At 33.2% G+C, this 15,348-nt stretch overlaps 1 protein-coding gene across 1 annotated transcript in view; it reads right to left on the reverse strand.

Annotated features, from left to right (window-relative positions):
- Positions 1 to 15,348, reverse strand: part of BMPR1A (bone morphogenetic protein receptor type 1A) — a 142,176-nt gene that overhangs the window by 4,224 nt on the left and 122,604 nt on the right. Inside the window, exons 8-11 of the mRNA XM_006915442.2 lie at positions 7,758 to 7,902; positions 4,498 to 4,690; positions 2,680 to 2,977; positions 844 to 1,019 (exon numbers count right to left, since the gene is read on the reverse strand). Coding sequence (XP_006915504.1) covers positions 844 to 1,019; positions 2,680 to 2,977; positions 4,498 to 4,690; positions 7,758 to 7,902 — 812 coding nt within the window. The remainder of the gene's footprint in view (positions 1 to 843; positions 1,020 to 2,679; positions 2,978 to 4,497; positions 4,691 to 7,757; positions 7,903 to 15,348) is intronic.

Below are 15,348 nucleotides of genomic sequence, written 5' to 3' on the forward strand. Positions count from 1 at the left end.
CTCTTTTTTTAATGTCTAATTATTTCCCCTACATTCATCGGGATCCCAATTATAGCTGTGGACATACCAATATATTATCTCTAAAAAAAAGAAGGGTGAAACACTCACTTACCCTAAATTTTAAGCTAATTATTTATGTACACAATTGTTCCTACTAACAATGAATGCAGTCTTTATTTTTGTTTTGTTCTGCAGTAGAAAGACACCATGATATATAGAAAAGAGATAACACAGCAAGCCTGAGACTGTTATCCTTACATAGGCCTGCTTACAAGGCTGGCCTCCGGATAGTTTATGGGAACTTGCCTGGTGGACAGCTTCCTACACTGATCAAAAACTCCCTAAATGATAAGAATGGTGCAATGTGCCTAGACTATTTGTACAAACAATATGGTTTATGCTGAACACCTGCTTTCTGAGAGTTTGGAATTTTGGTACACACTAGGCAGAGTGCCCATGTGACCAGCCTCCAATAAAATCTTTGGGAACTAAGTCTCTAATAACTTCCCTAGATGATACTATTTAACACATTGTTGGAGGAATTAAGTGCATCCTGTGTGATTCTACTGGGAGAGGACTTTAGAAAATGTGCCCGATTTCCTCCAAACTTTGCCCCATGTACTTTTCCCTTTGCTGATTTTGCTTTGTATCCCGTCACTGTTAATAAATTTTAGCTGTGAGGACAACTACATACGGAGTCCTATGAGTCCTTCTAGTGAAATCATAGAACTTGGGAGTGATCTATGACATACATGACATACAAATGATATAACAAGAGCTGTTAAGTTTTTTTGAATGATGAGGATGCAAACATAACCAGAAACAAATTCCCTAAACTCCTACCTCCTGTGATACAACGACGAGCCATTTCCCAAATTATTAGGCCAAAGCTATAGATGTCCGCCATTATGTAGGGCTGGAAATGGTTTTTATTCAGGCTTTCATCTAGCACTTCTGGAGCCATGTAGCGTTTGGTACCCACCCTGGTATTCAAGGGTACATCGACTTCATTTGTATCGCTGAAACAGAAGACAGATAATATCCAGGTTGATAGTCAAAAATAAAATAGTTTACCTTCCATTTCTATTTTCTAATAGCCTCTCTCTCTCTCTCTCTCTCTCTCTATATATATATATATATACACATACACATATATATGTGTATATATATACATATATATAATAAAAATATCTATCTATCTATCATCTATCTATTTATCTATCTACTTATCTATCATCTATCCATCCATCTATCCATCCAAAATCTCTACATTCCTTCATCAGAAATCATTGGGGTCAGATGTATTTTAAAATTTAGTATCTTTCAGATTTTAGAAAAATATTATACCCTTTAAAAATGTGCTACATATTATACCTAGAAGGGTCTAGAGTAGTATTCTTAATCAAAATGTTTACTAGTCTGTATTGAAAAATTAAGTATGACTATTCATATGAGGCTGGATAAAGACAATAGATACCGTCAGGTCAGGTTTTGTCACCAAACAAGTTTGGTGTTTCTCTAAGAAAAAGGACAACACTGAATATAAGAAAAAGTGGTAGATAATTATGTCCCAGAACAAGTGAATGTGAAAATAAACTGAGAGGAATCTTTTGCTTTCACCATTCTCATGTGATAGAGGATTACATTTTCTTCATGGGTCCAATCATCTTAGTTCTGTTATGAGTAATGTTTACATAATCACATTGACAACCATTAATAAATGATGTTTATTGGTTTTTCAACTTTTGGAGTAAATTTTAGAGTGGGAAGACATGAATGTTTTGTTGTTTAGGTCCTCAATTCTGATAGGTTTAGAAACTACTGTGAAGCATAGGTTAATATATATTTTCCTATATGGCATCTGATAAATATTTGAACCAATAAACACTACATTATTTAAAAAACAGAAACAAAAACAAAAACCAGGGTTAGAACACTGTAATGACCAGAGAAGATTTAATTTTTTTAATGTTTACTTTGGTATGGACTAGTATTTTTATCTTATGGCCTGAAATTAATTCTGAAATGTGAAATGACTGCTGTATTCTAGAGTTATAACAACATTAAAATGATTTCAATAGTTTCTCAAAAATTTTATAATTGTTTAAAAATATTAACAACGTATCAAGTAGTGATGGAGAAATGGCATATTTATATCATTTATGGGAGTATAAATTGACGCATGCGCTCTGAAGGCATAACTTGCAATATACCTTAATACGTACATACTCCTCTCTAGGAATCCATTATGAAAAAATACTTGTATAAGTGTTCAAGGATATAATATATATAAATAAAATAAAATGTCCATTAAAAAGCATTTTTTAAATAAGAGAGACAAACCAGAGGCAAATTTAATGCTTATCAATTGGGCCATGACATAAATTATAGTACATTCATATTTTGAAAAACTCTGATCGATACTATTGAAAAAATGAAGTATGTCTATATAAACTGAAACAGAAGGATATTTAAGAAAATAAAGGAAACCAAGAATTATGTAGAGTAAAATGCGGTTTTTGTTAACAAAGCAAACATAACCCACCAAAATAAACCATGACAAAAATCCCAATTACCTATTTATATAACTATGTAACTATGTAAGCATAAATACATGTTTGGAATTGCACTGTCCTGAGATTAACATAATTTCTAAACAGCGGGCAAAGAATCACTCACCTGTTGAATTTAACAGCAAGGCCCAAGTCAGCAATGCAACAACTTCCATTTTTCTTGATGAGAATGTTTTTGCTCTTTAGGTCTCGGTGAGCAATTGCAGGCTTTCCTTGGGTGCCATAAATTTCTGTGTGGAGATGGCACAGACCACAAGCAGCTGAATAAGCCAACTTGAGGAGAGCTCTGGTGTCTAATGTAGCACACTTCAGGAAATCATAGAGAGATCCATTTTCATGGTAGTCAGTAATCAAATAGAGCTGAGTCCAGGAACCTGTACCTTTAATGTCTGCTGCTATAAAACCTGTTTAATTAACAAGTTCAAAAGGTTAGTTATCAGACGTGGCTATGGAGGATAATGAATGCTCATTCAAGATACTGAGAATAACTCAGGTACCATGTAGACATTAAACATTAAATTTGCCTAACAAAATCTCCTGAATTTGTTCTCAAGATTTTTATTTCTGCCATTTACACTTATAACTCTATATTTCTGCAATAAACTTAATATAATGATCATGAAAATTATAATATAACTAAGAAGATCACATAAATAATAATCTGGGAGAGTGTTTACAGCTATGTGATTCCGTAAACATGAAGAGCCATAAAAAAGGAACATGAAAAAGGCTCTCGATTTCAAATCGAAAAGTGGATACATTACAATACTAAAGTTAAAAATGTTCATCTAAGAGTTTCCACCTAATTAAGCCAATTCCATTTTCCCATCAATGCCTCCTTTACAGTCTGGCTTGTTGACAAACAGGTCCATAATAGTGACCCCCTTTCCTTCTCCTTTCTCCTTTAAGAAAAAGGCCAGTAAAAGTGCTGGGTTGAATAGTGTTCTCTCAAATTCATGTACATATGGCAACTGTAAATGTGACTTTATTTTGAAATGGTCTTTGCAGATGTAATGAAATTCAGATCAGGTCATATTAGATTAAAGTGGGTCATAATTAAATGACTGGTAACCTTATAAGAGGCAAATTTGAACACAGACACAGGGGGGAGGCCATGTGATAACAGGGACAGAGATACGAAAGAGTGCTGTCTCTAAGCCAAGGAACACCAAAGATTGCTGGCAATCACCAGAAGGCAAGAAGAGGCAAGGAAGGGTCCTCTCCTAAAGCCTTCAGAGAGCATGGCCCCATCAACACCTTGATTTTAAACTTCAGGCCTCAAAACTCAGAGAAAATAAATTTCCATGGTTTTAAATTACCGAGTTTGTGGTAACTTGTTATGACAGCCTTAGGAAATTGATACAAGTGCCTATTATACTCTTGAGCATTGTGCTATACACTGTCTAAAAGAGAAACAGTAGCTGAAAAGAAAAGTCAGGAAAGCTAGATGAGTTTACGTATCCTACTGACCAGATCATAACTAAATTATTTTCCTACTGTGTAAATGGGAGAGTGGGGAGGAAGAGACCTACTAAGCATAGAATATTAAGCTACATCATATGGTGGTAGCAGTTTAGTTTACAAAAGGCAAAAGGTATACATAAAGTTATCCTACAAAATTACTTACATTACTTAAAAAAGACATGGTTTTTGTTACTGTATGATAAGTCCAATAAACTGACATTACTTCCAATTTGAAACTACCACTGTCTCACCAGTAGGGTAGTAAATAAACCGGCTGGTTGGCATTAAGGGCTTATTGTATTTAAACTGTGTATTTAAACTATGTATTCTACTGGGTTTCCTTTAGCCTAATGCATATAACGGAATTCACATGTTTTCAGAGCCCATGTGGCAAGCTTCCACCCACACCCTACTAACCTTGTCAGAATATGGAATTGACTGAAATGAAATGTGTACCTACCAAGTATATTTTCATGGCGCATTAGCACAGTTTGATAGATTTCTGTTTCTCGAAACCAGCTAGCTTCTTCAGTGGTAAAAAACACTTTGACTGCTACTTTTTCACCACGCCATTTACCCATCCACACTTCTCCGTATCGGCCTTTACCAACTTGCCGAACCATCTGAATCTGTTTGGCAATAGTTCGCTGAACCTTCATAAAAAAAAAAAAAATATTTTGAGCTCTTGATGAAAAGAATCTATTAAGACTGAGAAAGTGGTCTGACAGTCCATTCCATCAAAAAGGATGGTATATACAACCAACCAACTCCAATGTCAAAAATTAAAAGGTATTTAAAAGAAGATGAAACAATATACAACATATTCCAAAATCATAAGTAACAGGTTAGTCAATGTGGCAGACTGCTTCCAAAAAAGCTCAAAGTAATACCCCTCCCAGTACATACACCCTTGGGTTATCTCCTCCATAAACTCTGGGCTTGGTTTGGCCACAACATTTGCTCTGAGTAGCAGAACAATAGAAAGTGTGATGCAAGTGAAGACTTAAAAAGGGCGCACTGGAACTTGCCCTTCTTACTACCCTTAGGAGCCCTGTGACCAATTTACAATACCTTGTGAATCGCTGGCCAGGTGCATGAACAGTTTCATCTAGCTCTAGCCGAGCAAGTCCAGAAAAAGGAATGCCCAGCGACCCAAAGAATCAGACCCACAGAATCTAACTTACTTGAGGAATCATTTTATTGCAGAATCCTTTTATAATTTTTTTCAGAAACTCAGGATTATTGAGGTATCATTTACATATAATAAAATTCACCGTTTTTGAGAACTGTGTTTTGACAAATGTGTAGAGTCATGTAATAGCCATCACTCAAAAAAGTTCCCTTTTAGCCTCTTTAAAGTCAATCCTCCCTCACCCACCCCCAGTCTCTGGCATCACTGATCTGTTTTGTACCTACAGTTTGGCCTTTCTAGAATATCACATAAATAGAAACATACAGCATGTAGTCTTTTGTGTCTCAGCTTTTTCACTTAACATAAAACGCTTTCAAATTCATCATGTTGCACGTATCAGTAGTCTGTTCCTTTTTATTGGTGAGTTGTATTCCACTCTATGAATGTACCACCACTTATCCACATAACAATTGATGAACTTTCGTTTACAATTTGTATCTATTATGAATAAAGCTGCTATAAACATTCACATTCAGGTCTTTGTCTGGCCATGTTTGCATAGCTCTTATGCAAATACTTAGCAGGACTGCTTCGCTGTGTGTTTAAGTTTTCAGTCAACTGTCAAACTATTCTCAAAGTGGCTGTATCACTGTGCATTTCAATCAGCAATATATGAGATTTCTAGTTGATATCCTCAGTCTCAGCCATATTAGTGGATGCATAGTAGCATTTCATTGTGTTAGTTTGTATTCTCTCATGATGATTAGTATCTTTTCATATGCTTATTTGCCATTCTTATATCTTCTTTGGGAAAGTGTCTATTCACATTTTTTGTCCATTTTAAAACTGAATTGTTTGTCTTAATACTGAATTATAAAAGTTCTTTATATACTCTGTAACACAAATTCTTTATCTGATCTTTACCAGTTTGTGACTTTATTTTTCATTTCATTAACAGTGTCTTCAGAATAGGAAAAGCCTTAAATTCTGATAAAGCGCCTAATTTATCACTACAAAATGATTCATGCCTTTTGTGTGCTAAAGAAATCTTTGCTCAACCCAAAGTCACAATGATTTTCTAAAATATTTTCTTTTAAAGGTTTTATATTTTAACTTTTACATTTAGGTCTATGATCTATTCTAAGGTAATTTTGTATATGGAATGAGGTAAGGGTTGGGATTCTCTTTTTGGCAAATGGATGCCCAATTTTTCCTGCACCATTTGTTGAACAGACTGTCTTCCCCACTGAATTATTCTGGCACAAAACTCAATTGATCATATATGTGTGTGTCCATTTCTAGACTCTCTATTCTATTTCACTGATAAACATATTTATCCTTATGCTTGCAGCACAGTGTTGATTACTGCAGCTTTATACTAAATCCAGAAATCAGGTAGTGAATTGTTCGGGGTTTTTTTTCTCCAAAACTCTTTTGGCTCTTACAGGTCTTTTTGCATTTCCATATAAATGTTAGAATCAGCTCATCAATTTCTATAAAAGCTTGTTTTGGTTTTGATTTGCATTGAATTGAAACTGTAAGTCAATTTTAGAAAATCTGACATCAATACTGAGTCCTTTGAATCACAAACAGGATATACATCTCCACTTATTTGGGGCTGTTAATTCTTTTTGGCAATGTTTTCTAATTTTCAGTGCACAGGTCTTAACATAAATTTTGTTAAGCTTATTCCATATAGTGAATTTTTTATGATGCTATTTCAACTGATGCAGCTTAAAAAATTTTTAATTCCTAATTGTTTCTTGCCAGTGTACATAAATTCAATGATTTTTGTACAATGACCTTATATTCTACAACCCTGACAAACTCACTTATTGGTTGTTGTAGCTTTATGGTATCATCCTTGAGATTTTTTACATAGACAGTCATGTTGTCTGCATATAAACACAGTTTTACTTTACCTTTCCAATTCGATTACAGAATTATTTAATTCAATGAATTTTTAAATTAGAGATAACTGTATTTAAACAAATACAATTAAACAAATATCTATCTGAATATCTGATGTTTATTATAAGGGTCCTCTCAACCCCTAAATCTGAGTATTTCCTTACATATAACCCTCTTACTGGAATTATTAACAATTCTCTTTAAAATTATTTGTACAAACTGTGTTTTGGTACTATGGTATAATATTGAGGGAAGCATCTTCTCTATGAAAATATGTGGAAGAAACTTCTCTTTGATTTCAGAATCTGAAATAGTTATACTTCTCCCAACCATCAGTTTAATCTTATAGATGTATTTTATACCCAATTCCTCTTCAAGTTGGCTGTTAAAAGTAAAACTTGTGAGCTAACTCTAGCACATATATAATACTTTATAACCATATTTTCTTTCCTAACCTTGCTTGTAGGTCTCTTACTTGCCTATTCTATTTGTCTTATTTCACTCATATTTCTTATTTTTAACTAATTTCATTTTGCATTACTACTGTCATCTTTCCAAATAAGGGAAAAAAATATGCGCAGCAATGTTCTCTAATCTGTAGTAATTATGCTATCTATCATAGGAGGACACATTCTGTATCAATAAATCATTCATGTTTCTGTGACATTTTATCTTACCAATAAAGGTAGTCCAGATCCACTACCAGAACTTTGTGACTGGTCAATAAGGTCTTTTAATGATTCTCCAACTGGAATAAACGCTTCATCCTGCTCCAAATCACGATTATAACGACTTCTGCTTGAGATGCTCTTACAATAATGTCTTTTAAAAAAGCAGAAAATGATCTACATTAAAATTCTACAACTATAAAGTTCAAAAGAAAATTTTGAAGTTGTCAACACCATTATCCTTCCTTTAGACAGGATCATATCAAAATTAGGCTAGCATAGGATAATATATCCTCTATTAAAATAATGTCTAGAAATGGCATTTATGAGGTAGATTTCTATACAGCATGCTAAAATGGAAAGATGGCCATGATGCAGTAACAAGTGAAAAAATAGATTAAAAAAACAGCATATAAATTGTGATCCTAGCTCTAAAAAGTGTTTAAATTATATATATTTAAATATGTCTAAAAATATCTGAAATTATATATAGCAAGTTATAAATAAGTTATTTCTGGGGATGTAGGAATATACACTTTCTATGTTACATAAGTATTTTCATTGGAATTTGTAAGTATGTATTTTAGTATCAAAATGAACAGTAAATATATTTCCATTTTTAAAAAAAGGAAAAAGAAGTTTATGGAAAAGAAATCAAACAAGTCCTCTTAATTTATTCTGATAGTTTTGAAGGCTTCTCTTTAAACTTTCAAATTATTAAAGATGCAGATAGAAAGGTAGAGATTAATTTAATTGGCACCCCATGTGTACATCATTTAAGTTTAATAAATATTAACATTATGCTATATTTATTTTAAATATATTTAAAATAAACATTAAAAATATTGGAAGCTCCAGCCATTTCCCTGATAATTCTATTTCCCTCCTTTACTCTCAAAAGGCAAACACTATCCTGAAGGTGATTACATCCTTCTAATGTACGTATTTATATTTTTATCATAACTGTATATATTCATAAACAATATTGTTTCCTGGATACAAATTTACATAAATGGTCTGTTCTATTAATATTTTACACCTTGCTTTTTAATTTAAAAAAACTCCCATGTTTTACATATTTATGCATGCTGATACACGAAAAAAACAGCAGCTCATTTTTGTTGATGCTGAGTGTGTCAGGCATTGTTCTATGACTCACTTCATCTTTACAAAACTCTTAAGAGGTTAAGTATTGTTATTCTCATTTTACAAATAAGGCAACTATGGCCCAGAAGTTCATCATCTCCTCTAAGTCACACAGCTGGCCAAGTAAAGCAGCTGGGATCTAAACCTAGAGGCCCTGATCAGGAATCCATGGTCTTAGTCACTACTATTCTGTCAAGGAAGTGATTTAAATGGTAACTAGTGTTCCTGTTTATGAATTTTGCCACAACTTACCTGATGCCATATTTTAGTTATTCCCAAAAGTCTGTTAATATAAACAGGGCCGCAAAAACCATTTTTGAGCCAGTCTCTTATGAAGATGTTTAAAAATTTCTTGAAGGTATACATATTTTCAATTTTATTGACATCTACCAAATTGCTCTCCAAAGTGGAGTAATTTATACTCCCATCAATAGTGTGATATCACAGTGTCCATTTCCCCACATTCCAAGCCAGTCTGGGCCCTGCTATATTTTTTGACTTTTGCCAACCTGATGTATATGAAATAGTGACATGTTTTCATTTGTTTTCCCCTGATTACAAGGGAGGCTGAAATTTTGTTTTTAATAGTTCGGTTTTCTCTGTGAACTGCCTGATCTTGTTTTTTTGCACTTTATTCAACTGGGGTGATTTATTATTTTTTTTTCTGTATTAATTCATAAGAGTTCTTTATATAATCTGGATACTAAATATTGGATAAGTATGTGTTACAAGAGTCTTCTCTCAGTTGTCACTGTCATGTCATTCCATTTATGGTACTTTTTGTCAGTTTTTAATTTTAATGTCAAATTAAATTCATCAAACCTTTCCTTCTTTTTGATATATGCCTTTATGTCCTGTTTAAGACAACTTAATGTCATAAATATACCTTCAAGGTTTAAAAATTTTGTTTCTCTCATTTAGTCTTTTAATTCATTTGGAACTTATAGTACAGAATGGAAATTAGGGAATAAATCAAATTAAATTTATTTTCCATATGGATAGCCCAGTATACATGACCACTTTTATAATTTTATTTTGATAAGTTAATAGGTAATTGCCTCAAACGGTTTAAATTCAAAAGGCTTAAAGGGGTGTACAGTGAGAAACCTTCCTCCCATCTCTATCCCTGCGCCACCAACTTCATTTTCCTAGAAGGAACCTAGAACTGGAACTATTTCCAGTTTCATGGATGATCTTCTGGAGACCATTTATGCATATTCAAACAAAAACATATACATTGGTGTTTATTTCTCTTGCTTTTGCTTTTTTTTTCTTCCAGAAATGGTAGTATACAATATGTACTGTTCTGCATCTTGCTTTTTCACTTAGCATTATACGTGGGGGATTATTTCAGCGCAGTGCATAAGTAGCCTCTGTTTTATTTAATGGTTAAACAGTATTCCATTGCATAGCTCTTAACCATTCCCTTACTGGTAACATTTAGACTGTTTCTAGTCTTACTTCGCACAAGGCTAAAATGAAAAAAATTTCTGGCAAATCTGAAGTACAAGTTAGAAATGAATTTGGAATTTTGATAGAAGGCTCTATTGACTTCCTTGAAGCTTATACCAATTACTATCTCTCTACCATATATATGAGAGTGCCCATTTTCCCCACATTCTTATTCATACCCTTGTGTAGACGAACTTTTAGAACTTTGTTTTTAATTTTATCAAAGTTCTACATTTATTTATTTATTTATTTATTTATTTATTATTTTAATTAAGTTTATTGGGGTAACACTGGTTAATACAATTATATAATTTTCAGGTGTATGTTATCATTTGACATCTATATAATATTCATTTATTTTTAAAAGGTACACATAGCAGGTCCTCAATTAAAGTTTCATAACAATGAGAAGCCATAGGAACTTAACTCCCATTTATATCAATTAGCCTATGGTAAAGCTGACCTCATGATACTTAGTTTCACTTAAAGTCACAGACCCTATCATTGACATTAAGTAAGGACTTACTGTAGTTCTTTGTGGCTTAGTAACAAAGCAATAGTTCCCATCTCATCTCCTCTCTTCTTCTCACCTACTTTGCAATTCTCAGAAGCAAATATTTTCAATGTTTCTAAGCTGATTTGTTTAATGTTTACCTCATTATTACTAAATAACATGCTTAAATTGACATTTTCAGTTTTTTAATCTTAGGCTCTAACTATTGACTTCACGCTGTGGAAGATGAAGATTTAACTCATCATTTACACCCCCGCTGTTTCCCCAAACAAAAATACTTCTGTCCTCCGAACATAGTTATAGCATAGTATTTGTTTAGATCAATACTCAATGTTTGCATTATGATGACCAGATAAACTCTATCCATACCTGGATCTCACTGTATACCATGGTTATTTTTTGCTTTCCTGAAAACCCTGAGACAGTTTTTTTTTAAATCTCAGTCTCTATTATTCTAAATGTGATATACAGCATCCAATTAGAAGTTATGAGACACACTAAAAAGCAAGGAAAAATAGCCCACTGTCAAGAAGTATGGGAATCACTAGAACCAGTCTAAGAGATAACTCATGTTAGAACTATCAGATAGTTTCCTTAAAATAACTATGATTAAAACGGTAAAACATCTAGTGGAAAAGGTGGACAACGTAAATCAAAAAATGGAAAATAACAGAAATGGATGGAGTTGAATGAAAATGCTAGAAATGTAAAACACGGTATCAGAGATGAAGAATTCCCTTGCTAGGCACATCAGTGGATTGGACACAGTTGAGGAAAATAAAAGCTAATTTGAAAACAGGTGAATAGAAATTACCTGAACTAAATCACAAAGAGAAAAAATAATAAGAAATATTCAGTAAAAAATAAAAGAGCTGTGGGACAATATCAAATAATTTAAAATATGTGTAATTAGTATCGAAATGAGAACAGAGAAAGGAAAACATTTTGAGACAGTAGATAATAATTTTGAAAAAATAATGACAGACATCAAGCCACTGATTCAATAAACTTGTGAATCTCAAATGAGTACCAAAAAAAGAAACACACATATCCTAAATATACTGTAGTCAAATTGCTTAAAACTAAAGATAAAAAGGAAACTCTTAAAAGAAGCCATAAAATATATATATGTATATATATAGTCGACCATAGATAAGAATTATGAAAGAAATCATGTACAAAAGACAATGAAATCTGTAAAGAAAAAAAAAGTCAACCAAGAATTCTATATCTCATGCAAATAACTTTGGAAAGAGAAGGCAAAAGATTTTTCAGAAAAACAAAAGCAGAATGAATTTATGGTCAGTAGACCTATAATGCAAGAAATTTAGTAAAAGGAAGTTCTTTGGACAAAAGAAATATACCAAACGAAAATTTAGACCTAAAACTTAGAACTAAACAAATAGAGAGTGCTGAAAATGATAAAAATAAACATGAACATAAAGGACTTTTTTCTTATTTTTAATCACTTTAAAGCTGATTGGCAGCTCCTTTTTCAGGTATATAATAAACGTTTATTATCTTTTTTATTAAATGAAACATTACTTGGGAATATTTTTTGCTGTAATTACTTTACTTTTAGTCATCCATATCTAATACTGAATTACTGTGGGACTGAGATGTTCCCTAATGGCAGTGAGAATGATAGGCCAATTATAAACCTGGAAGTAGGTTTTATATCTGATAAATTAATCTGTGATACTGCTTCCAAGCAAACATTTTGGGTCAGGGGAGGTTGTGCATCAAACATGGGGAACACATTGATTCACCATGTTCAATCTTAATACTTCAACAGAAAAGTGATAATTTATCAACCAGCCATCATCAATATCAATGGACAGGTAATCTTTACCATTATTGAGGTTCCTGTCCAATGGGAAAGGCAGAATTTAGGCAAAATGATTATAAATAAGTAAACAAATGATTGCAAATGAAAAAATGATAGGTAAAAGCAGTAAATGTTTTAGGGGTACATCATAATATCTAATTAGTTTTTTAAGGGTTAAAGAAATCATTTACAAAAAAGAACAAATTTCATGTCAGAGGAAAGTACAAAGAACTGGCAGTATGGAACAGAAATGATAGCTATTCAGAATGAAGGGAGGTGATGGCTAGAGAAGACATTTTGGAGAAGGTATTGATTTCAAGGACCTAGTTATCATGAATGTAAATCAGATTGAAGAAGAATAAATCTGCAAATTTTTCTAGACTGGAAGTAAACAGTCATCAGAAAAGACATGGAATGAACTATTAATGAGAAACATAAAAGAGACTAACTTCAATATGTGGAAATATCCCTCTTTACTCTTATCCTTTTATGGCTTGTTTAGATAGAAGTTTTTGTCTTGTTAAAATCAAGCTAAATGTGAATACACCAAATTACTAATCTTGTAAATCTGCTCAATAATTGGTCTCCGAGTAGATAAAACCAGTACATAAAATTCAAAATCTATATATACAGGGCAATCATGAGGGTTTCTGTAATATTTAGTTTAAAACTATAAAAGGAGCCTAAAAAAAAAACAGTTCACGGTGTCTGTGTATTTTATGAGCTGCTCTAGGTCACTCAAGTGTCCAAGGCTTGACTCTGAGACAAACGTTCTTTTTAGTTAATCTTAAAAGACATTATTAGTTTAGTTTGTGTCAGGGTTCCCTTGATCTTCATTTCCAATGCTCTTTATTCTTTTGTGTAGCTTTATATTTCTACCTGGCATAATTTTCTATTTGAAGAACTTCCTTTAACATTTCTTGTGTAGATATGTTGGTGAATTCTTTCAAGCTTTTGTATGTCTAAAAGTCTTTATTTCACCTTTGTTTTTGAAAATTATTTTCTCTATGAGTATAGAATTCTAGGTTCATGACTTTTTCCTTTAAGTACTCTAAAGATGGTGCTCAGCTACATTCTTGCTTACTTTGTTCCCCAGGAAAAGTTGGCTACCATCCTTAACTTTCTTCTTCTGTACATAATCTGCCTTTTTTCTCCGGTAGCATTAAAAATTTTTCTCATGATCACTGTTTTTGAGCAATTTGATTATGATTTGCCTCGGTGCAGTTTTCTCCATGTTTCTTGTACTACAGGGTTTGTTGAGCTTTTTGGATCTATGGTTTATAGTTTTCACTAACTTTGGAAAAATTTTGGTCATTTCTTAAAATATTTTTTGTCTCTTCCTTTCTTTGGGAACTCCAATTATATGTACATATATCATATGTCATATATGTTACGTAGCTATATATAAATATAAAATATATATTTTAGGCTGTTTGAAGTGCCACAGCTCAATGGTGCTCGACTCTTTTAAGTTCTTTTTTTAATGTTTGTTTCGCTTCTATTGCTGTTTTCATGTTTACTGCCATTAATCTCACCCCGTGTATATTTGATTTCAGATATTACAGATTTCATTTCCTGAAGTTTGATTTGGGTCTCTTATATCTTCCATGTCTCTAACTTTGGAACATATAAAATAGTTATAATAACTTTTAATGTCTTTGTCTGCTAATTTTAAAATCTAAATCATTTCTGAGTCAGTGGTAATATTTGCTTAAGTTTTTCCTCATTATAGGTTGTATTTTCCTACTTTTTGCATATTGGTAGTTGTTGAATGGATGGCAGATACTGTGAATTTTACTTTGTTGGGTGCTGGATATTTCAGTAATCCTATAAATATTCTTGAGCTTTGCTCTTGGATGTAGCTATCTGGAAACAGTACAATCCTTTTGGGTCTTGCTTTTGAGGCAGGCCCAGAGCCATGAATAGTGTAGGGAGTGCTGAGGCAAGGCCCTTCTCAGTACTCTAACCAAACCCTGTGAATTATGAGCTTTTCAAGTCTCACAGTTGGTGGGAACAGACCGAGTTCCCAGCCTTGTGTGAGCACTAAATACTGTTTCCTTCAATTTTTTCAAGCATTCTTTCCCAGCTGTGGGTAGTTTCCCCACTTGTATTCGCTAATCAAGACTCAGATGAATATTCAATGGGAACCTCCTGCAGCTCTTCAAATTCTTTCTCTATGAGGCTCTCTTCTCTCCATTACTGTCCTATGAACTACAGCTGCTGTTCTCTCTCCAGGTCTCAGCTTTGTCTCCTCAATTCAGAGTCTGCTGGGCTATACCTGGTTTCCTCCTGTGTCCTGCAGCCAGAAACTCTTCAGGCAGTAAACTGGGTAATCATAAGGCTCACCTCACTTGTTTCCTGTTTCTTAGGGATTGATCGATATCCTTTACTGCCTGATTGTTAGCTGTTAGTATGTGAGTGAAGCTTATTGATTACAGGCTTCACTGTAAGATAATATGTCTAAGCCATTTCACTGGCCCTAATGTCATTATATTTAGTTTTTTTCCTCTGGGAGCTGGATGGATTTCCCTAAGAAAAGTCTTCCTATCTGTTGTCTTGAGGGAACAAGCCTGGTTGACAGGGTTCTAGAAGGGTTGAGGGGCCTACCAATCATTACATAAATGCTCACTTTACCTCCTTGTTTTCACTATAATACCTGA

The sequence above is a fragment of the Pteropus alecto genome, unplaced genomic scaffold (genome assembly GCF_000325575.1).
Source record: "Pteropus alecto unplaced genomic scaffold, ASM32557v1 scaffold155, whole genome shotgun sequence".
Classification (NCBI taxonomy): domain Eukaryota; kingdom Metazoa; phylum Chordata; class Mammalia; order Chiroptera; family Pteropodidae; genus Pteropus; species Pteropus alecto.